At 41.3% G+C, this 27,768-nt stretch overlaps 1 protein-coding gene across 1 annotated transcript in view; it reads right to left on the reverse strand.

Annotated features, from left to right (window-relative positions):
• KCNH5 (potassium voltage-gated channel subfamily H member 5) overlaps nucleotides 1-27,768 on the reverse strand; it is a 160,607-nt gene that overhangs the window by 49,863 nt on the left and 82,976 nt on the right. The window contains exon 8 of the mRNA XM_055793597.1: nucleotides 2,882-3,081. Within this exon, the coding sequence (XP_055649572.1) occupies nucleotides 2,882-3,081 (200 nt within the window). The remainder of the gene's footprint in view (nucleotides 1-2,881; nucleotides 3,082-27,768) is intronic.

The following is a 27,768-nucleotide window of genomic DNA, read 5'->3' on the forward strand; positions in this document are numbered from 1 at the left end:
GCTGAGTGACTGAATGAAACGTGTTACAAATTTGTGGCAAATGATGTTGCAAAACACATTCCAGTGTGACAATGCAGATATATTTGGAACAGTTTAGGATGTAATGCTGTATGTTAGGTTGAAAAACATCCTTGGATGATGGAAACTGAGCTGTCTGATGGAAACTGAAAAGTTGAGAAATTCCTCACTAATTATCATGTGTCATGAGCACACGTGTTTTGCAAGATAAAAAGAAGCTTATTGAAAAGTTCATAAAAATTATGCAGAATGGGAAATCATGTGATGCAAAGATATCCAGACAACAGACTGGTCAGAATCGCATTACTGGAGCTTTGAAAACTAGACTGGAAGAAACCCCTAAGGTCACGTCCAGGCTGTCAGCCAAAGCAGTGCAGAGAAGCAATTCAAGACCTGGGATAATAATCCCCTATTCCAAGCTATGCTGGAGCACTCTCTGGATTTAGCAGCTCACCTGCAGGTGCAATATAGCCCCACTAGCCCCACTGTGTCTACCAGTAATAAATCTGACTTAAGCCTGTGTACCTTGGAGGTCCCTACAGTGCACTCCCATCCATTTTCTGCTCTAGGCTTAGTACAGAAGGATTCAATTTAAATGCAGAGGGTCTTACAACAGGGCTTGAAGGGGTAATGAAGGAACTAATGCAAGAGACACGATCCACCCTACATGGCTAGTCTCTGGGACTGTACCACTGTTTCTATAATTTTTCAGCTGGGATTTACAACGTTTTCTCATTTGTTTTGGTGAAGCACATCAAAACACCTTCCTGAGTGGAGACAAAGGTAGGAAAGCTGCCTGGCTATGACACAGCTTTCCACCCTTTGCCAAAACAAATCCTGACTTTGGCTAAGGTTCTGCAGCTGAAAGCAAACTGCCCGATCCTTACACTTGTACAGACACAGGGATGCTCAGTGCGGGCACTACAGGCCGCTGGTGCTGTTGCTTTTGCAGACTTGCAGGCTGTAAGGGATACAAAATACCAAAATATTCAAACCGGTGCTCAAGTTCTTACGTTTATCTTGTCTCTGTTCTTCTGTAACATGGACTTTTCTGGGAAGTTTGATTAGATGCAACTACAGATGTCCAGATGCGGAGGTTCCTGAAATCCTTCCACTGTTTTAAATAGGTTTTGGATCCAGGCCTAAGTTTAGGCAAGTCTTTACCAAGGGAAAATTGTTAAAAACCTAAGTCACAGATTTTACAGCCGTATTAATTATCTAGCTAAGCAGCCACTACTATCTTACAGACCAGAGAACACTGCTTAACATGAGTCGAAGACTATGGCTCTAACTGCATTTTTATAATCTATAAAACCGGACATGCGGAAACTATGGAAGGAAATTTCAGTAATTAAAGCATAGGTTCTCCTAATTAACTGCAAAGCATCATTAAAATTTAATGAAACTGTAGTGGAATAACACAGGAATCTGGCTTAACTGCAAGGAGATAAATGCAAACGAAAGTTGAATTTTCACATGGTTTTGAGATTACACAATAGGACTGAATGCATTTACAGTAGTTTACAACATAAAAGCTCACTTTTAACACTATGAATCAGCATTGGGAAGTTAGGGTATTAGTGTATAAGAAGTTAACATATTAAAGAATGTGGCATACTGAAGCACAAGATTCAAAGAAATCAAAATCTTTGTTGCTTAACATAGTTGTATTTGTGATGGTAAACCATATTCCACAGCAGATGATTAATAAGATAACTGCTGTTGCATTGGCATGATGTAAGACTATATTTTTCAGTGTAGCGACCTCATCTTGGCATATCTGAACAAGCTGCATCATCATTGCATACTCTGTACTAGATTCAGCTGAAGCAAGAACTTCAAAGCTCTGCAAGCACTAGACATTTTAACATATTAATCTGCCATGAACTTCCTCACCCTCCCTTGGACACTTGCTTTTTAAGCTCTTAGGAGGGAAATCTTCATGGAAACTGAAGCTTGAAAGCCTAATTTCAACTGATGCATATCAGGTCCACAGAAGCCACAGGAGCATCACTGATCTCCACTGACCAAAAATCTAGACCTAAAACTGTTATATCTTGCTTACACTCAAGGTATTGCAGATGAAAAACTTCCCATCTGACTTCAGCTCTCTAAAATATCCAAGGCTATACAGACTTACTGCACATATCATGGAGAAAGAGAGGCACTGAGGACAACTCACATGGTCTGTCCTGGCACACAATGAATCACTCTCCGAAGACGACCTTCTTCTTTAATCAGCTTTTGAAGAAACTTAAATGACCGGTCCTTTCTGAGGGCTAAAGTTCTGTAGGACTTCTACCCTGCATGGCTGCCAGCAGCATCACATTTTCTGTATCTACCTACCAAAGGCCTTACGTTCTAGTCGAGAGATTTTAGCTCAAGGAGATCAATCTCTACTGCCATTAAATCCTATACTAATTATGCTGATGGACATGTCGATGTCCTGGGCATCAGCATAGGTCCAAGCCAAACAAACTCATTTCACTGCAACTCACAGATGCCAATACTTTTCTGACTAGTACTGATGTAGGTTAGACACCAAATTATGTTCTCGGCCAAATTTGAAGACCAATTTCCCGTTGATTTCAATAGTTAAATACATTAAAATTATTTAATATTTAGGCAGAGTAAGACTGGGAAGCAGTAAACATACACCATAATGAAAAATAAAGGCATATTTGGAAAGCAGCAAAACAGTCCTTTTTAAAACATCCCTATTTTTGATCCAAACAAAACGTAATAATGGAGCAGCATGCAGTTAAGAAATTGTTAGTAAGTTATATGCTGTTATACAGTCCTCTTTCAAAGAAAGTACATAATGGACTCTTCCTATCTAAATTGTTACCTCATGTACTCATACCTTCTCTGTGTCAATTCCTTTAGACATGGACCAGGTTGAGACAATATAATCCATGACTCTTTCACTAAGGCCTTTGGGGACTTGATACAATTTTAGGAAATCTCTCACATTGTTCAGCATCTCATGGTATCGGTTGGTGTTGGCATACATTTGCTGGAAAATGGTGGTGACGTTTCCAAAAATAGTTGCATAAAGAAGAGCTGAAAAAAACCAAAAGTAATTAAAAATAAATATGTATGCTCCAGTAAATGCTAATCATAATTCAAGGATAATGTAAAAAAAATTATGTACGGTTACAAATTATTGCAAATGCAAAGGCGTAAACTGAAAATTTCTATTTATGCACACACTCTCACACACATACATGTACAAAGTTATTTACTGAATTTACCCACACAGCTCATACAGCTACTCAGTGTGCATTAATTTACAAAATCAGTCATACAGATAATGTCCACACATGGAGTTATTTAAAAACAGCCGGTGCATTTTAGCTTTATATCCTATACTAATCCAAACTAATTTTAAAATCTAGCTTCAGCATGCCAGTAAACCTTGAAGGCACTATCCGAAGAATCATGTGGACCTCCTGTAACATTGACTCAGCTTGCACATTCTATGAGTAGCGAATGGCCTCAGTCCCAAAGAAGAAATGAAACTGAGAATAAAGGAACTTGGGAAGCCTGGCAAAGATATCTGTACAAATGGGGTCCTGTGTCCACAGCCAAGATACGCACAAGAAAGATTCAGAGTGGCATTTCACAGCCAACCCCAGCAGATGATTTGGGTATGCCATGACAACTCTAGATGCCCATCACTAATGATTCCAAAGGGAGAAAAATTCAATTAGTGAACAATAGAAAGTCCCTTGGTTGAGGCCATGTTACTAGGGCAGGAGAAGGACACAGCAGAGTAGGAAGCACTACCTCAAACCTTCTCTTCCAGCTTGATTCTCCCTTTCCAAACATGCCACCGTTACTGGTATGCTCAGCCAGCTGAGTTGTGCAACACCAAAGAATGACCTCTCATGTTCAAGAAAATCACAGGTTTTAAGTAAGCCTGTCCAACCAAAAAGGCACCAACCTCACTGTACTATTAAAAGTGTAATACAGTGGACACTATTTGATGAAGACCAGTCAATTTCTGAAGCCTACATTAGGCAAAGCATTTAAGCAAAAACTGAAATGGACACCTTTACTAGCTCTGTCTTGACTAGTGGTGGACTGAAAGATGCTCAAAGTCAAGCAAGTTTAAGGTGCCTTATTGAGTTACAATGTAATTATTCCTCCAAACAAGCTTGCAAGCAAGCCCAAAATGACATCCTTCCATTCAGTATTACAGATTTTGCAGAAAAGAGAATTATTCTGATATCTCATAATACCAATGTGTGGCAGTATTTCTGCTCTTGACATTATCAAATACACAGAAATGTGCCTGACATTTTTAATAATCTTTGCCCGGAGGTACTTTATAGCAGAATGCAGCTATGCATTTCCATATTGCTTTTTTGAAAAACAACTGCAGCCTACAAATGGCAAGAAATAATCCACTGCGAAAGGAAAAAATGCCTTCCATCTCTTGGTGCATAATATCTTCCCTCTACACAACACATTTCTACCTCATTCCAGAAAACTCACTTTTTTTCATACTAATTTACCACTGTTTCATACTAATTTACTATTGTTCATCCCCCTATTTGAGAGGTGGCATTTTTTAAGAAACATGGTGTTTCCTAAAAGAAAAAAATTACTTTCATTTCTCATGGTGCTTTTTACTACATCCATGCAAAAATTAGATGCTGAAGTTCATCAGAAATATGACATTCATTGTTTTATCAGTCTTAGGATTTTCCATCTCAACACACCAGATCATATCAAACAAGGTCACACAATGTGCAGCAAAGATGAACACCAGGTTTTAGAAAACACAACAGATCAATACAGTATGTAAAGTCCAGAAATAAAGCTTTTTGCAAGAGCAGGATTTTTTCCTTGCTTTACTGATTGCTGTATCATATCACACTGAAAGGTTTTCTCTACCTCTGTATCCATTCAGTTATATATCAACACTCACAGTATAAGAGTATGTGAACTATAAAAAAGTCTAGATGGATGAATGCCACCTGACTTTTTTCTTTCTTCTTTTTTCAGCTTTCTCTGCTCATTTGGACTTTTGTAGTAGGACAAACTTGATGAAGTATCACTTCTTCTAAGTGCAACATCCCTTATCCTTCTGAAGAACTGTTGTTGATTTATCATGAACTCAGCTCATCAGGTATGTGAGTGTACAACATCTCTCGTCTTGCCCTCTCATGTTAGATGCACATACAAATTACTGTGACTATAAATGTAGAGAGAAGCCATAACTGTCCCCAGAACACTGCCTGTCTGCATAAGTAAAATTTATGCAAGCCTGTAACTACAGCTAGACTGCACATGCAATTACAATGCATACAACTGGCCATGCAAATGACACAGATGACACGCTGATTGGAAATGTGGCACAGTGCTCTGTAAGGCTGAGAAAAGAGAGATACAACTCTGACACCAGCCAGGCTGGAAACAGCTAAGAATGCCATAGTGAAAACAGCTTGCCTGAAGCAACTGGCACATGTTATCTCCTCTGCAAAAAAAATGGCTCTTTGGTAGAGACAATTTGTAGAAAGCACACGGCCAGAAGAGAAAATGTAGTTCTTTATCTCCCAATATAGGGGTCCTGGAACACTCTACTTAAAAAGATTATGTTTGTTCAAGAAATAAAGGACAGAATAAGTCATTGGATTAAGCCTGCAAAATTGCTGAAACCATTACCCAGCAGTAACTCACTACACCAGAATTCACAAGCCTACATGCGATAGAGTGCGCACAGGCAAAACAGCATTATTCCTCGGTTGGAAATCATTTGTCTCCTACTGGAAATGGTAAAGACATCTAAATATTCCACTTCCCTTACAGGTTTCTGCATGGAGGGCCTCTGGCAAACATTTAAAGGGAACCTTAGATCTTTGCAGCTTTGAAGGTGTGCCTCAAAGACTATCCTCACTCATGGTGCTTCCCTACGCCACCGCTGGCAGCTGCTGGAACCAGTTGGCTGTTTTTTTGGGGACAGCACATTTTTCATAATTTGACATGGAAAATCCACCTCTCTGCAAATCAACCCCCCGTCCCTGTTCTCTATATGATACCTAGAAAAGGGGGTCACTTTAAAAAAACCACTAGTATTTATGGGTTTGCAGGTCTTGGTACGGAACAAAACAAGTTTGCACAGATAATGAAATAATAAATATATAAATAAAATAATTTGCATTGCATTTGCATCTGCTATGACACTCCTCTACAGGGAAAGGGTCCTCTGCTTGGGAGGGTCTAAAGAGAAGAGGTTAGGGTCCCTTGAAAATACAAGCTACCTGCCTTTGCTCTTCCCCACTGAACTTCAAGCTGGCATAATTGCATTAGCTGCAAATACATCAGAGGTGGGACAAAACAGACAGGTGAGCTAGATCTGCTCCTCAGTTGGCAAAGGTGTCTCAGCTCAGTGAACCAACCACCTCCAGAGCACGTGGGATCCCCTGTGCACAGTTGCACACATGCAGGCACGTACACAAGCACATGCTGGCGAGCATCTAACGCTGCTGTTGCCTTTCTCAGCCTCAAAACATCTAAGGCTTTCCATCAATGACCCTTAGTGCTTGTAATTAACAAACAAAGATCTCTCAGAGCACCCCTATTTAATGAGCAAATATTGAAGTGCCAAGTGTGAACCTTACCCTTCACATTAAAAAAAAAAAAAAATGGCAGAGGAGTATGACTGAGGGCATTTCACTTTTGCTGTATTTTCATTATGTTTGGCAGGTGGCACTGGCAGTAAAGATCATTTGTACGAGGTTCTGAAGGAAATAAAATACTGTACCTCTCTTGACAATAAAAGGATTTAAACAACCTCTAAAGAAATCTCTAAAGGTATATACACACTCTATAGTTCAATTTAGTCTGTTTACAAGAAAGGAGTTGTTGAGCCTGGAGAAGAGAAGGCTCCGGGGAGACCTTGTAGCAGCCTTCTGGTACCTAAAGGGGCCGACAAGGAAGCTGGAGAGGGACTTTTTACAAGAAAACGAAGAGATAAAACGAGGGATAATGGCTTTAAACTGAAAGAGGGTAGATTTACATTAGATATTAGGAAGAAAATCTCACTGTGAGGTTGATGAGGCACTGGCACAGGCTGCCCAGAGCAGCAGTGGATGCCCAATCCCTGGGGGTGCTCAGGGCCAGGCTGGATGGGGCTTGGAGCAACCTGGTCTGCTGGAAGGTGTCCCTGCCCATGGCAGAGGGGTGGAACTAGATGGCCTTTAAGGTCCCTTCCAACCCAAACCATTCTGTGATTCTATGATGGGACAAAGGTTGAAGGTAAAATTACCCAATTTCTTGAAATGACTGGTTAGGTCAAACTGCATTTATTCACCTTCTCTTTAATGACTTGCATTTCTCCAGATCTTTCCTGTTATGTTCCTACAGTCATGCAGCATTCATTTACTTAATTGTGTGTGTAAATCTGGAACAGTTTTAGAGAGACTTCATAGTCTTTTCATAGAGATCAATTTGATATAATGATGCAGAAATATTTTTTCTCAGTCCTAAAGGGGAGGTAGGTGGTTCAACTTTATTCTGATTTTTATTTTTACTCTTCAGTGTTGAAAAATCTCCCCTAAATTATACACAAGGGTAAGTGTTATATATTTTTTAATATAAAATGCGTGTTACTGTATTTGTAAATACTTAAAACATTTTTGAATGATTTAGCAACAGTGTTACATAAATCTTTTTGTCTGTTTAAAAACAAGGAACTTTCTAAAAAAATGTGACTCAGAGTTACCTAAATTATCCCATAACATTTCAGATCTCTTAGTATCCTGACCATATGCTAAATATGTCCAGATAGGAATATCTGCCTTTAGGAACTAAAGGCTTGATTGAGAGACCTAATTTTCCCTATGGCCTGCTCTGTGTTAAAGTATTACTAACCTAAGCATATACAATATGCCTCTAAACTGTAATTATAAAGAAGATTAGAGATGTGGGTGTCAGTCTCTTCTCCCAAGTAACAAGCGATAAGACAAGAAATGATCTCAAGTTGCACCAGGGGAGGTTTAGATTGGATATTAAGAAAAATTTCTTCACTGAAAGGGTGGTCAGGCATTGGAACAGGCTGCCCAAGGAGGTGGTTGTGGCAACATCCTTGGAGGTATTCAAAAGACATGTAGATGTGGTGCTCTAGGGACATGGTGCAGTGGTGGGCTTGGTAGTGCTGGATTAATGATTGGACTTGATCTTAAAGGTCTTTTCCAACCTAAATGATTCTATCCTGGGAAAATACGGATATTAACTTTCGCATGCTGAGGCTAGCTGCAACTTCTTCAATGAATTTTTGGAATTAGGTATTCCTGTAAAGCCATTAGATTAATATTAAAGCTAGATCATTCAGGAGACATTTGATGCAAACTCAAATATATCTATACTAGACAGAATTAGACATAAGCCCAGTAACTCAAATATCTGATTTTTTTATTTTAAAAGCTGAGCAGTGTTTTGTTACTTCTTCCCACCTCACTTTTAACACATTTGATTATATTGCAAAACGCTTGCAGGCACTGTTGGGTGCAACACCTGGCAGCAACAGTGCACTGTCCGTCTCCTAAGTCCTACAGCCTCGCTGAGCTGCAGTCCACCGCAATAAACAGCTTTCTCCCAATCCATCAACCTTATTCAACAAAGCGTATTACTTGGAAGAAAATAAACCTTCTAATCCCCCTCCCTTTCACTGTTTCATAGCACTTTTTTGATGCCTGCGCCATCCTGCCCCGCAGCCTCAGCCTCCCACCTCCACCATGCAGAGACAGACCTGCCTGCCAACTGTGCTAATGAAAGCACCCACACAACCCCATGATTTTACAGGTCTTTAAAAGGTCAATTTTGATTTTGAATCCTTGGCCCCAGTAAATATTGTGCTGTTAAAATACACTCCCCTACTCCAGTAATGCTGACATCAGTTTTACATCAGTGTTCAGTGTCCTAAATACAACTACTCTCCATTTACAGGGAGGAGACATCAACACCAGAACGTACTAGCTTTCAAATTTTACTTCCAAAAGTACCCAAAGTAAAAACAAAATCTTTCCTTCAGTTACCCCTGCAGTCTTATCAGTGTACTGTCCCATGCCACATAATCCAAGGTATTTGTCCTCCCTTAAGCCCCAACAATGCATTGTTATGCCCACTTTGCAGAGGAGAAGGTAATGGGCAAAGGTCTGGATTCAGCAGTGAACTTCAGCTCTGAACTTCTCACCAAAATCATCTGACCACTGAAATCAGGGGGGAGTTGGATGCAATTGTGTCTAGGTGAATGCACACCATGGCCAGTCTGATTGTATCATCACTGTGGCCTATAGGCTCTACATACAGTGCCTGAGACATATGTTCCATACGGCCAGGGCAACAAGGTGGTGGCCATCCATGCATTCCTGTATCCCATACTGCACTCACAGAAGATGCACAGCTCCTCCATGGGTCCAGCTGACATTCACCCCTTTTTTCCTGACCCAACAACCTTCCTGACACTATAGTAATGCAAACACTAAATTAAGAGGATAATGATAATAAAGACAGGTCTGTAAAATCCTTGTTAACAGTGACGAGAAATTTGTTTGACGAGAACTAAATAATTATGTAATTAGGAAGATCATCAGTAGTAAACTGTAGAAATTCACCCTCTCTGTTCTTCCCTTTATAGGGGACACACTTTGCGCAGCAGAGTAGAACAGCTGCTTTGGAGGCAGTTAGGCATTTTGCATACTTTGTGCATAAATTTTTAGGAAAATAAGGGCTTTCAACTACACTTGTAGAGTCACTAATTTTTATTAGTGGAATTGGGAGCTTTTTTCATGAGAGCACTTAGCTAATGGAAAATGTTTACTTTAAAGCTCCAATGCCTCTCCAACAAGCAAATGTGATGAGCTGACTAGCTACAGTTTTGCATGCAGTTGCAATCCAAGACTGGCTGAATTGGTACTGTAAAACATAGTCTTAAATTAAGGCTACCATTGTTCCCAGCTAACAGTGTGTTTGGCTTCTAGCCATGATGAAGCGATGGACACGAGCTGAAGCTGACTAAGGTTACTCAACGGCATAGACAACAAAATTACACCTGTCCCCCCCGAGGATGAGGGGCCAAGGGCTGCCTGGGTCTGAGGATGCAGATGCTAAGCAACCTGAAATCACAGTTCACACGCAACATCGTCCCTGCTCAGCATCCCCTACCACAGCCACCCCGTGTTACTAGGTCACTCTGTTCATTCACCTGAGAAACAGTGCTAGCCATCAGAAATACAGCCCAGCGCAGGTTCAGTGGTCTCCTCTTGGCGTCTGGGTGCAATTTCCTGCATTTTCTTTCAACTTGAAAGCTTTACGTGTCTTCGGTCTGCTAGAGTCTGCTTCTCCCTCACAATATTATTCAAGGTGTTAGGCATCTTATGGGAAGGCACAGCCTGGAAAATGGCTGCAATTACACAACAGGCAGCAGGGCAAATAGCATTACCCTGTGTTAACTGAGTGGCAAAACCTCACTTTGCCTGAAAAACCCGTATCTTGTAGTTATGGGGCCTTAATCCTGGAAACTTTCGCTAAGAGCTCTGGAGTAAGAAGCTCAGAGTTAGGACTTTTTCTACGTATTTCATATGCAGTGGAAGTTGGTTTAATGCGTCACAGCTTTCAGTGGTGACAAAATTGGGGGAGGAATATTTAAGTTTCCATTTATAAGAATGGTATGACAAACACAGAGAATAGCTAACTAGGGAAATGAGCTAAAGCATTTCTTATACTAATGCTTCGTCATTCCTGTTTCTTCAGAAATTCATCACCTCCTTACCAAACCCAGCATTTCACATGCTGCATGAAGTCCTGTGCAGTGGTAAATGTTAATTACAATACAATCACTTCCCTAAAGAAATTACGTGAGGGCAGAAGGAAAGTGAACAGGCATAAGGTGACCAGAATACATGAGAATTATGTTCACCATAAATGCCAGCAACCCCATGCCTCTAGCACTTCGCTTCATTCCTTATTTATCATTTTCTCCACATTGAATGTTATCTTCAACATTGCCTCATTTCCATGCAAATCTCTCTAGTATTTCCGAAAAATCTGAATTGTGCCTGTCATACAATCATCTACCCATCACATAAATCTTTCTCTTTCCTTTCTCCATCAAAGAAATAAGAAAGGTGCTTTCCCAGGGTGCTGTCTTTACTGTTATTATTGGCCAGTGCTGACACCTGTGGACCAAACCCACCCCATGTGCCCTCCTCACCGTGTCAAAACTGTCACCAGTAACAAGCACAAGATGCAAAGGGTCTCCAGCACTACTGAACGGAAGCACAGGAACCAAAAGGATCATCTCCAAAAAAAAGTTCTCTGAGCAAAGTTGGCAGCTGTCAGTATTACAAGTGTGAAACAATTTGACAGCTTGTTGTTGGATTTGAGCTGTGAGGGTTTTTTTCTGTTGTTGATTTTTTTTCTTTAATATTTTTAAGGGAATTTTTTAGTGGGACACCAAGCTCTTGTCATGTTAAAGATGAACCCAGGATAGCAATGTTGCTGGAGGCAAGACGCCAGAACATCACTTGCACACTAAGGAACACCATCTAAATTGCCTGTCTTGTTAAAATATAATAGGAAATTTGTAAACACACCTTCAAAGTACTGGACCGCACTAAAATATGTCTCTAGCTCTCTGTTCCTTTGTTATTTCTTTCTGCATATGCCAGTGTAAAAGTTTCTATTGTATAAATCTACGTGTTGGTGTGTTTTAGATACTCACAAATACACATATATACATACACGTATGTACATATGATACACCTGTATGTAAGTGTAAAGGTGAACATACAATATGAATAGGCTCAGACTCTGCAGCTGCTAATTTTCCTTTCAGTCTTCTAATCTGCTCATGCTTTCTACTTCTTTCAAATCTAACTTTGCTTATTCATTTAATTAAACATTCAATTTTTATCTCAGCCCAATTAATAAGAATGGATTTGGGACAATTAGACAAATGATTCCAAACATAAAACACAGGCATAGCCTTGAGAAGTGTGGTAAACACACCTGTTAGCATTAACAGTGCATGCTTATACAAGATTCACCTGAAAATAATGAGAGCAAACGCAGGTAAAGCAATGCGGCTTCTGTTTGGTAGTTCCTTCTTTCTGTATTTTAATTCAGCAGCCTGAACTCTGTGTGAGGATAGATTTTTGTATGTAATTATAGGGTATTTTTAGGAATAAAAGGAACAAAATAAAGTACTTGCCTGTTAATATGAAAAGCTTCAAATTTGGAGGTCATGTTTGCATCCTGTTATTTTCATAATAATTCTGCTTTGTAAAATGTCTACAAAACTGGCCTCATTGAACTGAACGATAATGTTTCTTACCCATCTAAGTCATCTACAGAACCACCTTCCCTCTAATTCTCAGTCCTGCAAATTCAGCATCTCTGGACAGAGCTGAGCAAAATTTTGTTAACCTGAATTTTCTATGTGATGCTGACAGACTATCTCAAATTAAATTTGCCTGCCTTCCCTGAAGTGTTTGCACTAAAACCAAGGGGGGGAAAAATACAATTCCACAAAAAGTTGAAACAATTCACCTCCAGGTTTTATAAAGCTAAAATAATTCATAGCAAAACATTTTTCCTCCAGTCTTTTGATTTTAAACCTTTGAAAGTTGAACAATGGAAGAAAATCCCATTTTGATGCAAAAAATGTCTTAACAGCTTAAGAAAAAACGGAACATTCATTATCTTCACACACACACACAGAAATCTATATTTTAATGGAATATTTTCCACAGAACCAAACCATGAGTTCCTAGCACACTGCTAGTAATCAGGGCCAATGCAAACCCCTTATTGCCCAATTTATTAGCACCAGGTTTCCATGTTATCAGAGCATTTGTGCACATGGCCGCTGTGAAGCCTGCTCCCCACTCCCACTAAAGGCAACGCCTGGGCAGGCTGCCGCTCAGGGCTGGACCTCTCAGGGTTTGTTGGAATGATGCTGGTTTTGTCTAAAAAAAAAATAAAAAAAAATCACACTAATAATTTCAGGCTTTCAAGGTGAATTAACTTTACTCTGCTTTGATTATCCACTTTGGGAACCTGTCCTTCATTGCAGTATTTATTTAACAGTGGCAGATGCTGAGCTGTCACTGAGCCTGACAGCTCCTTCAGAGCTTCCTCGGTGGTTGTCTTGTAAAACAGTCAATAACCAAGTGAAACCTAACTGCAAAAACAAGCACGTTTCCCACTTTTATACTCTATGAAATCAAGTGTGCCACTTTCTACTGCATCCTTCTGGGAGGAGGGGGGAGGAAAATGTTGGTCTCTTAATTTAGCACTCAGCACTATTAATTAACCCTTTACATATTCAAAGTACATCCATTCCCCCAGCCCTGACACATCAATGGGACCATGTTTTTGGTCACAGGTCTGTGGCTTTGCTGTCACTCACCACCCACCATGAAGCCACTTCTCACCAGCAGAGAAGTGACTTCTTTGGGGAAGATACTAGTGTGAATGCACTCAGTGAGAGGGTTTAGTCTCCTACACAATGTCAATTTGAATCCCAGTATATTTGGGTAGTTTTTATGACACTTGAGAGAACGTATATGGTCCTAGGAAGATGCTGTCCACATTCACCTTTGCAAGTGCAACTGTTGTGCTGAAGAGCAATGGCATGGCAAAATGGCAGGCAGCACCCTAAATATATTTTTGCATTGTCTATCAGAGGATCACAAACCCCAAGAGTAATAACTGCACATCATCACTCCACAGGTTACAAGCAGACATGTTTTCAAATGAAACAAGAGCTGTCTAAACGCTGTATGAAGCACAGTACCTCCACCTCTTTCCACCACCACAGCTCTCCTTCACTCCCTTCTCCATAATACCAAGAATAAAAACCCTGCTGGAAGCATTACTAGTCATTGATGCTCTCCTGGTAGAAGTGGTTTGAGAATATTCAACAGAACAAAAGATTGCATACATTGGCAAACTAAAACAAACAAAACAAGTCTGGCTTTCATTTCAGCCTCTGTGCATGTATTGCTGAACTCTCCATGACTATGTGAGACTGGAAAAGTGCCTTTATTTCCTGGCAGCAGCTCCTGGATCTTTCCTCCTCTCTGTCCAACTCCTTCTGATCAGCACTTGTATCTATCTGATTACCTCTCTGTTTTCTTGCTCACTATTCCAGGAAGGAGATGCTGGAATTAGATTTGCTGCATTTCCATTCCTACATTAACACTAATTTCACTGAAGTCAATGAAATTACACTGACGTCTGTAGAGTATCTGAGGCGAATAATTGAGTGCGTTTTATTACTTTCCTTTGACATCCTTGCAGTTGTTTTGTAGCATTTTTAAAATGTCTGTTTCACTAAAATCCACTACTTCTGCTCTTGGATGCTGCAGTGATGTTACTCTCTTTGGAATGATGGTGTTCTTGCTGTAAAGAGATGTGCACAGCGACAGAAGTGGCACGCAGCATCACACCAACTGGCCAGCTAAACCAAAACCCTTCCTCTGCAGCCCATTCCAGGATAAAAATATGAGAAAGAGGGTGTACAGGGCACCTCTGCCCTGGGCTACTCCTTCCAGATTTCCACAAACCCATTTCTAAATTCTAAATTTCTAAACTGCCCACTGCATCCAGACCATGGTAGGTATTAGCCACCGACCAGACGTCTCCACCAGGAATATTTAATCCTCTCCACAGATTCATTTCTGTTTTTTCTTGCCACAATCTTACGTGACAAAGTATTTTGTTGTGCTATTCTACAAGTCTAGTGGCCCTAGCCTTTATATTGGCCACCCCCAGCTCCCCTTCTGAGACAGTGAGTAATCCTCTCCACCTCCTATGCACCACTCTTGATTTTTGTAAGCCATCCTCCACCGCATTTTCTCAGTTGTGAAAAGGCCTTATCTATTTGATCTCTCCTTCTGAGAAAGTCACTCCATGCTTCATGCTTGTCACCTTTTAGACACCCGTTTCAGTCTTACAAAATCCTGTTGTAGAACTGTGCATTGTGGTGCAACAACATGCATTTCAATTACATGCCTAGAAATTATATTTACCTTTTTTTGACTGGCACTGAATATTGCACTGATATTTTCAGGGAACTATCTACAGTAACAGTCAGATGTCTTTCCTTGAGTGGTAACTGCTAATTTAGAAACCATTATTGTATAGGTATAGCTAGCTATTTTTTGCCTACGTGTGTTGATTTACATGTACTGACACTGAATTTCATCTGTCCTTTTCACAATAGCTTCTGTGGTGGGACTGCTATATCAAACCAGAAACTCTAATTTCAGGATTAAGCAGAAAAAAGACCTGCAGCACAAAGGAGAAAAGCTGCACTTAGATAGAACTACGAGGTAAAGAATAAAAAACATCTGGGCAAAATTGCACTGTTTCTTACATTTTTTTAGGTTTATGTTAGTACCATGGCTTAGGTCCCAGTAATTGGGAAGATTTTATCATCTTTCTACTACAAGCAGGAGCAGGGAAAACATAGGCAAAGCTGTTCATCCTTGGATTTTATCCCAGAGTGACTAAGCCAACCCTAAAAGTCCAGTGAAAATAAATGAGAGAATTCACAGAATAAAAATGTAAAGATGTGACACAACATTTATAACTATTATGGGCTGTCCCTTGAATATTAACGCTTTAGCAGCAAGAGTAAGGATTAATTTCTAAAATACATGTCTGACCCTCCAGTTTGGCAATCCCAGTGTCACACATGCCATTAATGACACTGAGCAGCTGTTGCCTATTCAAGTAACAGGGAGATCAGCTATGAACGCGGTAGGTTAATTTAAGCGGTCTTGATGCCTTTGATGTTTTTTGTTCATATGCTGATAGCTGAAGGAATTACTGCAGTGTTTCTCCCCACACTTATTTTGCCAATATATGAAGCATCCTCAGTTGCTTCTCAGCTGTTACAAGGCACTAATAACTGGGCGGGTATGCCATTAATCTCCTTTGCTAGGGGCAATGACATCTTAAATTATACATAGAATAGGAATTGTACATGGAATAGGGAGTTTGAGAGTATTCTCAGGTTTTTTGGTCCCTCTGCATTAATGACCTAAACCAGCCAGTGCTATTCATACCTGCAGGTATCATACACATTCAGTTGTTCCTACCACTGATTACTTCTGTAAGAAACTGTTGTAAGCCTCGCAGGATGAAGTTTTCAAACCCAATGAAAATGAAAGTCAAGCCATTTATATTAGCACAACTTTCCAGGTCTTCTAGTCTGCTTATTCCCAAGCCTCTGCAGTATGGTACATTAATTTTATACTGAACTATCAATTGTAGTTACCTTTGCAAAGCTGTTGTCCTTACATTTTTTATTCAGTTTTGCAAACATGATCCCAACAGAGTTCATTTTATTCCCCACAGCTGTTTGACCAAATTGCAAGTATCTCCTTTAATCTTTGCAGGCATTCAGATTTGTTATCTATGTAGCAGAGCCTCTTTATCTCCTCTAATGATGGCTTGGGAGAAACAATCTTTCACATATTTCTCATTTTATGCAAGTGTTTATTCCTGCAAGTATATACTAGTAAGCATAACATCAAAACATATTTACCTAACCTAAATAAAAATACTTTGAATCAAATTAGCAAGCTAACCGGCTTTGGTACTTAATGATATTAATCTGAACTCATTTTTCCCAGAGGTTTTGGTCCATAATTCACTGAGGTCAACGGAAAGTAGCTGCTGATGTTAGTAAGTTTTAGGGTCAGCAATAAACAGGTATGTCTATCATGTCCACTGAGAATCTGTATCGAAAATTTCCCAAAGGCAGGGCAAAGGCCTTTGGGAAACTATTTTAATTTTCTTCATGTCTATTCATAGTAAGAATTAGTAGTAAGAGTAGTGCTAGTAATAACAGTAATAATATTACAACCACTCTGTATTTGACATTTATGCATACATTTTACAAAAAGATATATTATTCAATTTTGTTACTTAATTTCTCTGTTCTATTTTTCATTGGAAAACTGAGAATGAAATATTTTGTAAAATTGATAAATTTGTTGGTTTTAAAAATTATTATTCCCCATTTTATTATTTATCTGGGGTTTTTTTACAGAAATAGGATAAAGTTTAGCAAAAAAAATGAGAGAAAGTAACATCTGTGGGTTTTCTTAATCTGAATTTGTAGTTGTGAAAGTAGAAACACAATGTCTGTACCATAGTCTACTTTTTCCATCATCAAAGTGAAGTCTTAAAAACAAAATAACATTTCCACTCATTTTAAAACAACCTTTCCAGCAGAAAACAAAGAGAAAGATTTTTCCCCAGTTTCTTTCTAGTTTAAAAAAAAATATCTAAACAGCACAATAAAAGCATAAGCAACAGACTTCTCTGTTATCTTGAAAACAGGGACATACTAGTTGGAAAGTAAGACAAAAATGTTGTGTATATTTTTTCTTCAAAATACGTCGTTTTCAATAAAAATACGTTTTCAACAAAACTAAGGGGTTTTCTGAACACTTTCCATATTATCTGAATAAATTTCCATCACAATTTCTTTCACTTTCTGATAAATTGCCTCCATTTCTTCTTCCTTTCCACATATTCTTTCAGCCTTTGCTGAAGTCTTCCAGAAGTGATAATAGCATATTTTTTGTTTCTAGAAGCTTAGCTGCCCCTCACCTGACATCACTCTAAGCTGTTTTTCTTCATTTTACTCAATGTTATTCCTATTTATTTAACTTAATTAATAAGATGCCTCCTCTGGGTAGAGCTGGCTGCCATGACACTGTAAAAAATTACTCCGTATTTCTCCATCCCTGGATTTTTCTGAAGAATTTATACAGTGCACCTTGCTTTCACCAACTCCTCAGCTTCGCACACCTCCATAAAAAGTAATCTATGGTCTAGCCCTTGCAGCCTGGTTTCATTGGAATAACAGGGGTAAAAAATTTTTTTTCATAACATTTTCTCCTTCTATTAATACTGGCCAAGATCGGAAAACTTTACAGAACTGTAAAATTTTTTAGGTTGGAAAAGACCTTTGAAATCGTTGAATCCAACCATTAACTAGCACTGCCAAGCCCACCACTAAACCATGTCCCCAAGCACCACATCTACATGTCTTCTAAATACCTCCAGGGATGGTGCGTCCACCACCTCCCTGGGCAGCCTTGACCACCCTTTTGGTGAAGAAATTCTTCCTGATACCCAACCTAAACCTCCCCTGGCACAGCCCGAGGCCATTGCCTCTTGTCCCATCACTCCTCATCTGGGAGAAGACACTGACCCCACCTGCCTACAGCCCCTGCCAGGCAGCTGCAGAGCCAGAAGGTCCCCCCCAGCCTCCTCTTCTCCAGGCTCAACCCCCCCAGCTCCCCCAGCCGCCCCCCATCAGCCTGGTGCCCCAGCCCCTTCCCCAGCCCCTGCCCGGCTCCGGACACGCTCCAGCCCCTCCATGGCTCTCCCGCAGTGAGGGGCCCAACGCTGAACCCGCCATTCGAGGTGCAGCCCCACCGGTGCCCAGCGCAGGGGGACGGGCACTGCCCCGGCCCTGCCGGCCACGCCGCTTCAGACACAAGCCACGATGCTGCTGGCCCCCTCGGCCACCCGGGCACGCTGGGGGCTCATGCCCAGCCGGCCACTGACCGGCCCCCCCCAGGCCCTTTCCCCCCAGGCAGCTCCCAGCCCCCTGCCCCAGCTGCCGGGGGCTGGTGTGACCCAGGGGCAGGGCCCGGCGCGGGGCCGGGGTGACCCTCACACCACTGGCCCGGGCCCCTCGCACGGCCTGCCCAGCCCCCCCTGCAGAGCCCCCTGCCCCCCGGCAGGTCAGCGCTGCCCCCAGCCCGGTGCCCCCCGCACACTGACCGCGGGAGCCTCGACCCCTCGCCCAGACCGGGACAAAGCCCCGGAACAGGCCTGGCCCCAGCGCCGAGCCCTGGGGACACCCCCTGTGCCCGGCCGCCAGCGGGAGGTGACCCCATTCCCCACCACGCTCTGGGCTCGGCCCTCAGCCGGCTTTTCACCCAGCGAGCAGCACCCCCGGCCCGGCCACCCGCTGCCCCTTTCTCCAGCAGAACGCTGCGGGGAACGGCGTCAAAGGCTGTACTGAGGTCCAGGGGGGACAACACCCACCGCCCTTCCACCATCCACTGGGGTCACCTTGTCACAGAAGGAGATCGGGTCCATCAAGCCAGACCTGCCTCTCATAACCCCGTGCTGGCTGGGCCCGATCCCCGGCTGTCCTGCACGTGCCGTGTGATGGCACCCAGGCTGATCTGCTCCATAACCTTCCCCGGCACCGAGGCCAGCCTGACAGGGCTGTAGTTGCCCGAATCCTCCTTCCACAGCCCTTCTTTAGACGGGTGTCACATCTGATGACTTCCAGTCAACCAGGACCTCCCCAGTTAGCCAGGAGTGCTGATAAATGATGGAGAGTGGCTCCGTGAGCACTTGTGCCAGCTCCCTCCGTACCCTCAGGTGGATCCCATTCAGCCCCAGAGACCTGTGTGTGTCTAACTGGTGTAAAAAGTTCCTGACCATTTCCCCTTGGATTATGGGGGCTTCATTCTGCTCCCCATCCCTGTTTTCCAGCTCAGGGGTTCTGCTGTAGCACCACACACCTTTGTCACACAAAGCACCATTAGTTCAGCTGCCAAATGGCAAGCTCTTATCACAGGGGACTTTTTACTGAAGGAATCATAGTTAACTGCCTTGCCAGCTTCTGCCCTGCTGCTCCTACTAGAGTTAGTAGGGATACCAAAGACTCACGGTGGCTTAAGGACAAAGCTCTCCTTGGTTTCTCTAACCTGCCCACCCATGGAGCTCCACTCCCACCACCCTGAGGGATGGGGAGCAGCATCAGGAAAGAGGTAAAACTTGAGGGCTGAGATAAGAACAATTCAATAACTGTTCAACAAGTAAAAAAATAACAACGATTGTAATAAATAGGAGAGAGGAGTAAAATCCAAAGGGAAGGGAAAAAAGAAAATTGATGCACAATACCGTTGCCCACCCCCCACTAACCAATGCCCAGCCAGTCCGCACACAGCCATTGGCAGGCACCAGCCAACTCCCCCCCATTTATATACCGAGCGTGATAGTCTATGGTATAGAATATCCCTTTGGCTGGTTCGGGTCAGCTGTCCTGGCTCTGCTCCCTCCCAGCTTCTCGTGCCCCTCCAGCCCTCTCACTGGCAGGGCCTGAGAAACTGAAAACATGACTAAGCAACAACCAAAACCATCAGTGCGTTATCAGCATTGTTCTCACACCAATTCCAAAACACAGCACTGTACCAGCTACTAAGTACTTCTATCCCAGCCCAAACCAGGACACTCCAACTGCATCTTTCTTCTCAAATTCAGCCAAAACACAGGCAGAGAATATACCTTTCTACATCTGCCATCACCTTCCATGAGCCACCACCACCACACGTTCAGTTGAGCAGGATGGGCAGCTCCCGTAGCACAACAGCTACGACTGCCCGCATGCTGGCCTCAACTCATGCCATACCTATGTTTGGATTTTATGATCTTAAAGGTTTTTTCAAACCTAAATGATTCTATGTCTACACCTGCACTGTAACACAGAAGTCAAGGCACTGCCAGGCAGAGGCATGACTCCTGCACAAGTTTCCAGACAGCAAAACACAAGTAATTCAACAGCAATGATTGACCTTATAGACAACGGCCTCCCTAATGATATGTTTTGAAGGCACCCACAAAGAAGGGAAGTTTCCAGGTGTCCTTCTAGCATCTCTGTGACCATGTGTGAACCTCCTCCACAACATGAGGAACAACGTACTTACCTGAAAATGTAATGAGTCCTTGCTAAAGGAAGAGGTACCACAGGCTGCTCAGAGGTAGGACCACCCTGACAGTGGAGGGATTCTGATAGACTGGCAAGGCAAAGGGTCTTGGAAGTGAAGGCAAATAGGCTATGCTTGATGTGACAAACCAAAAGTGCCCAGTGGAAAGCAATAAGCAGTGAGGTGGCACAGGCACAATACCATCAGCATAAGGCAGCTCAGGCAGGTATGACTTTGATGGGACCCAAGCTCAAGGGAAAAAAAGCTGGAGCCTAAGGCTAAAGTTTCAGGCAACCTTCTAATTACAGCAATATTATTAGAGATGGCAAATTTCAGAACAGATGTTAATGGCTTGAGATGCTTCAAAGGCCCTGGAGCTCTTAACAGCTGCAGAAGGAGGAGTGCATTGAAGGGACCTCCTGCAAACAGCAGGGACACAGTAAGGATATCCAGAAGAAGCTGAAATCCCTCCCAGGTGAGTGGTCCTTGCCAGCAGTCCCCACTCAACTTTGGCAACCCCAACTCCTCCTGTCTGGCCCCTAAGTCACCCCAAAACTCAGTCCTGATCTCCTCACAATCTCCCCTACCTCATGGCCCAGACCTTTCCAATCAGGACATTTGTCTGAAAACACAAAATGAAGCCAAAGCATGTTAAATACACACCAAGCAGCATTAACAGCTCCATCTCTACAGTCCATTTTGAACAAGATTTAGGCAGTGATCACACTGCATGTATTGCAGTACTCTGGACAATTATGCACAATTTAAAGGATCACAGTTCATACCTAAGGCAGTCTGAAATTTACAGCACAGACAATCCTTGTAGTATATCTGTCCTTGTGAAAGTTGCTAGCAAAACAGAGTATTAGCTACACCCATTGTTTTTATTTACACACACCACTAGAGCTCTGGTTCTGTTCTTCAAAACTATGTACTTAATACTGCAGAACTGATACGAATTGGAAATAACCAAGCTTTTTATGTTAAGAAAACATTAATTTATTTTCATTTTTATATTATTAACAAACTTGCTGAATAAAACCTGCCTTTGTTGTTGCTGATGATGATTCATCCACAAGACTAGGATAAGAAGCTAACAAAATCTAAACTAAAAAGTCGGATATAAGAAATTGCCTCTGAAGTTCTTGATGTTATCTCCATTTCACGCTTCAGAGACATAAAGCTATTACTAAATTTATTTTTTAATTATTGTTTTTAGAAGATTCATGCCAGATTCAAGGACCAATTTATTTACTGAATGTATTTATTTTCATTTATGAAAGACTTTTCCGAGTGCTCTAACCAAAGTAACAACAAATTTAAATTCTCAAAAGCTACTATTTACTGATTATAATTAGTAAGAGCTTGCCCATCGCACATCTCATTTACACAAAATGAATGTATAGTCCATTTCCAGGTTTGTCCTCTACAGTCAATCAGCCAGTGCTAAGTACTTTAAAGAACATATACTGGGAGGGACTGAGTAGAGGATGAGAAATGATCCTTTCAACCCTGCCTGGAACCCAGAGACAATTTAAGCAAGCCTGTGTCCACCCCACAAATCTCCTTCTGCCTCAGGCAGACATAGAGTCATTAATTGCTCCATAATTAGGCAAGACCAAAGAAATGAATGTCACTGAGCAGAGTCAGTGCAGCATACATGGCAGAGCACATCCCCTTATGCCCCCCCTCATTAACAGCTACTGAAGCCAACAGGCTGCAGAAAACCATCCAGTACGGCCATAAAAAAAACATCTCAGTGGAAAGGGAAGCTGCCAAAGACATGCAAAAATGCACATTAGTCAGCTTACCATATACTCACTGGGAAAATGAGCCAACAAATGCAGAAAAGCAAAAGTTTTCTTTATCTACAGCTCTTTTTGGTGATCTCTGACTACAAAAGCTGTAGGTCTGGTCCCATTCCTGAGCTGGTGGCCAGGCTGTTTCACTCTATCTCCAGCTATTACTAGAAAGAGTAATTTTGCCACTGTCTTTTCCAGGGACAGTTTGAAATTCAGATTTTTTTGGTTTTGTTTTGGGTTTGTTTTTTTTTTTTTGTGGTTTGTTTTGGTGGTGTTGTTGCTTTTTGCCACAAAGCTTGATATTTACCCCCTTTAGCCTCAAAAAACATGTAGAGATTGATATGGCTCAGATTTTCTCTCTCTCAGGAAACTCTGATTTTGAGACCAAACTGGAACAAAAGAATAGTTTTTAGATTTAAACACTGGGGGTAGGTGGGTGTTGACTGTAGCAATAGGAATTAAAATTAAATCATTTTGCACTATTTTATATGGCATTAGGTAACACTAAAGAATAAAAAACTCAAAGCAAAGTATGCTTAATGACAAAATTGATGGGTCAGTTTGTCCCATACTGAATTTATCAGGACACCATGGAAGGAAGAGGACACACAGTATTTTAAAAGATGTTTTGGCAAGACCAGTTAAATGCTTCCTCTTTAACAAATTAGCTTCTTCTGCTGAAACAATATTCTCCCTTAAAAAAATTTAACTAGCTTTAATAATCTGCCAGTTTACTTGCTAGTAAGGGATTTCTCAGATATTCCGCTTGTATTTGCATTCAGACTTAAGGGCCACAATGAATATCTTTGTATTTAAACTCATGAGGTTGTTCAGACAAGTTACCACTGTGACACAACAATCAAGTACTAAATTATTACTAGCAGTTTGAAAGCAACTGCTTGCCTAGCGTCTTGATTTTTCTGTATTACTGGAAGAAGAAAACTCTTTTTGATATGATTCTCACATAGATTGATACAACATCTGGGAAAGGCTATTGAACACAATACCTGATCTTCCATGTATTACCTTTCATTTTCCTTCAGAGAAAAATAAAAAAAATAGTATTTCTCTGTATCAACTACTAAAAATACATATTATATATTACAGTCTTTCAGAAGCAAGTCTATTTCTTACTATGTTTCAACTATTTTATTTCAAATAGAAACTGAATCATTCAAACTCCTTTTTGTTAAAGCCATGACAAGGGCAGTACACCCCATCTACGGAGAAGCAGTGACTTTTTCCTCTGCGTGGATCTAAAATATACTTAATACTATACTGTCACTGATGAACTAGTGGCTCTGTAGGCTGTTCACCAGATCTTTGTAACCAGCTCTTTGTCAGAAATAAGAACATTACCCAGTACTTTATTTTCCTAACTAAAGAAAATTTTGAACAGGTTCTAAATTTATAGGTAGTATATTTAATTGACAAAAAGATAAAAAGAATATATATTAGGTGTAATGTCTTCTATTTAGAGAAAAGCGACAATAGAAGTTCTGGGACCTAAGTTACATAAACCTGGCATCAGAAGAATCAATCTCCAGCAATTGCAATAGTCCTTCCCTAAAAGCTGACATAATTTCTTTTCAAAAATCCCTTGCTAAGAAAAAAAAGGAAGAAAAGGGAAGGTGCATAAAAGATGGGGAATAAGGTTTCATTGGCAATACATAATAATTTTTCCAGTTGTTGGTAAAAAAGGTTTTAGAATCCTTTTACTTTCATTACATGAACATTTCATGATCAATTTGAAATCGATACAGAAAAGCTGCCATCTATTTTGAGAAACCAAAACCTGTCTAAATCCAGACTGTTTCATATCATCCACATTATTGGAGGTGCTGAATTCACACTGTTCTGACAGTAAACCTGCACACTGATTCCTTTGCCCCAAGCAACTTCAGAGACATATCAGGGAGATGTGTATTGATTTTAGCACCAGCAGAACTAAAGAGGAAATGACAGGGAAAGGCAAAAGAATTTAAGCACTGCTTTGCTTTGTTACTCTATCACTATTTTTGACTGAGAAAAGTAATGAAAAAATTGGGTGATCAAAGATTTAAGAAGTCAGTTGCACTGGGATGGTAAACACAGGTGCAACCTTCTCCTCTCTGTCCATATCCCCGGTAACCACCTGACTGTAGTTATTTTCAGCTGCCTGTTTTCAGCTTCCCTGCTCAAGAAAGATACTATAGCTGCTGCTTTTCCCACAAACAGCAGTAAACATACAGTGAAAACCATCTGAGAAATAAAAGCCCATTACTTATGCAAAAAGCAGACCTTTTCCAAATATAAAACATTCTCATAATTTTCACCCTTCTTTATAAGGAGTAATAAAATGGCTATAGCATTTTCAGATGTTTTACCATTACACATTAATGTATTCAACATTTTTTGCAAAAGTTGAAAAAAACATACCAAAACCCACCTGCAAAAGTAGCAAGCATTTGCACAAAAAATACCATCTTGATAGTCTGATTTTTCAAGAAGCAAGACATCTTTTAAAATACCAAATTTGGAAGAAGCATTCCATTTAAAAATGTACTTTTTCTCATAACATGATTATGTAATCGTATTAAACGTTCTTAGTCATTGAAATTTTTGAAAAAAGAATGCAGGACAGGGTACTGCAGATAAAACTGGTCTGTACACACAGCTTTGCCTCCATGCCATGGTATTTCAGCATAACCATTCAGAACAGAGAAATTCACTTGGATGAGTGCTTTCCAAAGTGAAAACTGGATCACTGTTAGTGTCTTTGCACATCATGGAACAGATCCAAAGCAGCAGCATAAGAAGAAAAGAAAAGTTAAGGAAATTCAGGTGCCTGCATCATTGTGTTGCAATGGGGACTAACCCTGGAATTACTCGGAATCATCAGCTGCTTCTCTGTTTAATTTAAATATCCTTGAGTCACCTTCAATGCTGCTTTTCTGCAGAGACCAACAGATCTGGTAAGGATATGGGAAGCACCAGGCAGAGGCACCAGCAAACAGTGGAGGTTGCTGAAACTAGGTGGATGTGGGAAAGAGTTAAGAAGAATGGTCAGGCTTGGTCACAGGAGACGAATGAGTTCTTCTGGGAGAGAACATGTGGGAGAGAAACAGGCAGGAGCCCAGGACAGGGTGCAATAAAAGGGACAAGTTAGGAAGGTAACCTGGGACCTCTAGAAGGTAAAAGATGCAGGACTGAAATCCCTCAGACCAAGGATGGTTGCCCAGGTCCTACGGAAATAACCTGATGACCAGCTTCTCCTCAGATACACAGGTGAGGGCAGTGGCCCGGCCATTGTGAACCCCTGTTGGCTCCTTTCAAAGAATAACTGCTGACTCCCAACTTCATTTGTGGTGGTGGGTCTGAGATGGGCAGAGGATCCTGGTAGCCACCCTGCCTTATAAGCTTCTGTTCGTGAGATTTCCAGCATTTGGATACCCACTGTGTTCAACAAGAAACCCATTAGACAATGGCCAACTCCTCTGGCCAGTTCCATATTGCTCCTGTCCCACACTCCCATCCAGAAAGCAAGTAAATGGCACCTAGAATTTATAAGAAGGTTTGTAGCTTCAGCCACTGCTTTGAAGATTTGCTGTGGTGGGGCATTTTTGTAACCTCTGGTGTTCATCATTCAAAGCAAAGCCCTGGAGAAGACCCTGTGGATCCAGTTCAGCTGTCCATGTTTACTCCCACTTGTAACAGAAAAGTGGGTATTTATTTTGTCTTCAGGTAACACTCCAAAGCTGCTTTCCTTTCATGGATACATATCTATTAAATTTCTCTGGTAATTAAAGAAGCCAAGGCCATAGCTAAGGAATTGGAAAGTGCTCTAATGGAATTACTACTCTGAGGTGTCTTGCATGTCATAATTTCCTTCTCCAAAATAGCAAAATCTTGACAATCACATTAAAGATAAAAAGCTAGAATAAATGTTGCTGGCTTTTTCAACGGAAACATAATTATGGATATTAACACCTTCTGTGTTAACAGTAATACATGCATTAAATATAGCAGCTTGAGTGACTGAAATGCCTATAAAGCATCTGCCACAAGATAAAGCGTAAAGAAAACTCTGGGCTGAGAAACACCCTGGAGAACCGGAATTAAAACAAGATCTCCAGCATACCTCAGCTATAACTTCCATCAGACTACAAATACAGTCCATTTTAATTCATCTTCATATTTAAGAAATTATCTAAGCTACTTTGACATCAGGCTATGCAGCATTTACGGTTTTGTCATCATATCGGAGCGCTCTCTTCCTTTCACTGTAAGACTGAGACTGTGTCTCACTGCTCCAGAAACAGTCTTTCCATTTTCTATCACACCATTTTAGGTAAGAGGTTAAAAAGTCCCTCAGCTTTTCACAGTTGACAGGGAATGTGGTTAAAGAGCCACTCTGCTTGTGCATGCATGGAGAAGGTCTGCATCTGCCCAATGTATAGTGTCATATGTATACATCCCATACACGTCTTATGAAAGACATAGGGGTATGCCTTTCCCTACCGAGAAAGACAGTCCAGCCCTCGTTCCACAAGCTGGGTCAGAAAGATGTCCTTAACCCAGGACAGCCACAGTGTCAGCACTGGGCCATACAAACACCACAAGCGTCCCATGAACCTCAACCACCTGCTAAACACTTGTTTTCCCTGTTTCAGGTTTTGCATAGACAAAGCCCCCCCGCCCCTGCCCTGACATCAGTTTCTCATAACAACTCTTCCAACATACATAATGCTATCTTCCTGCTTGAGCCTTCTCTGCCTGGCAATTTCAAAACTGCCAAACAAATTGAGCATCCACATGGTGCAACTTTGCCAAGCCTTGGTTATGACGCAGCTGAGGCGTCGGTGTTTGCTGAGCACAGATGAGCATGGGGCTTCATCCTGGAACTCAACAGCACTTGCAGCAATATCAGAAACATGTGGACAGTTTTACCAGCAGATGAGACCTCTGACATCAGGTCTGGGCTTCTGTTATCTCTGACACCACCACTGCTTTTGCATTTAACAAATGAAACAAAACTAAGACTGATACTAAAATGTAGGGAGCGCTGACATTCCTGGTTTGACTAGCTTTTCCAAAATTTTTGGCGTTACAGCTGTCCCAATGCCTGATCTTTGAAGTCAATGTACTCTCAGGTATTTAATATTTAAAGTGCTGAGACTGTTGAGTGGATACAGAGTTGACAT

This window comes from Falco peregrinus, chromosome 1, assembly GCF_023634155.1.
Source record: "Falco peregrinus isolate bFalPer1 chromosome 1, bFalPer1.pri, whole genome shotgun sequence".
Classification (NCBI taxonomy): Eukaryota; Metazoa; Chordata; class Aves; order Falconiformes; family Falconidae; genus Falco; species Falco peregrinus.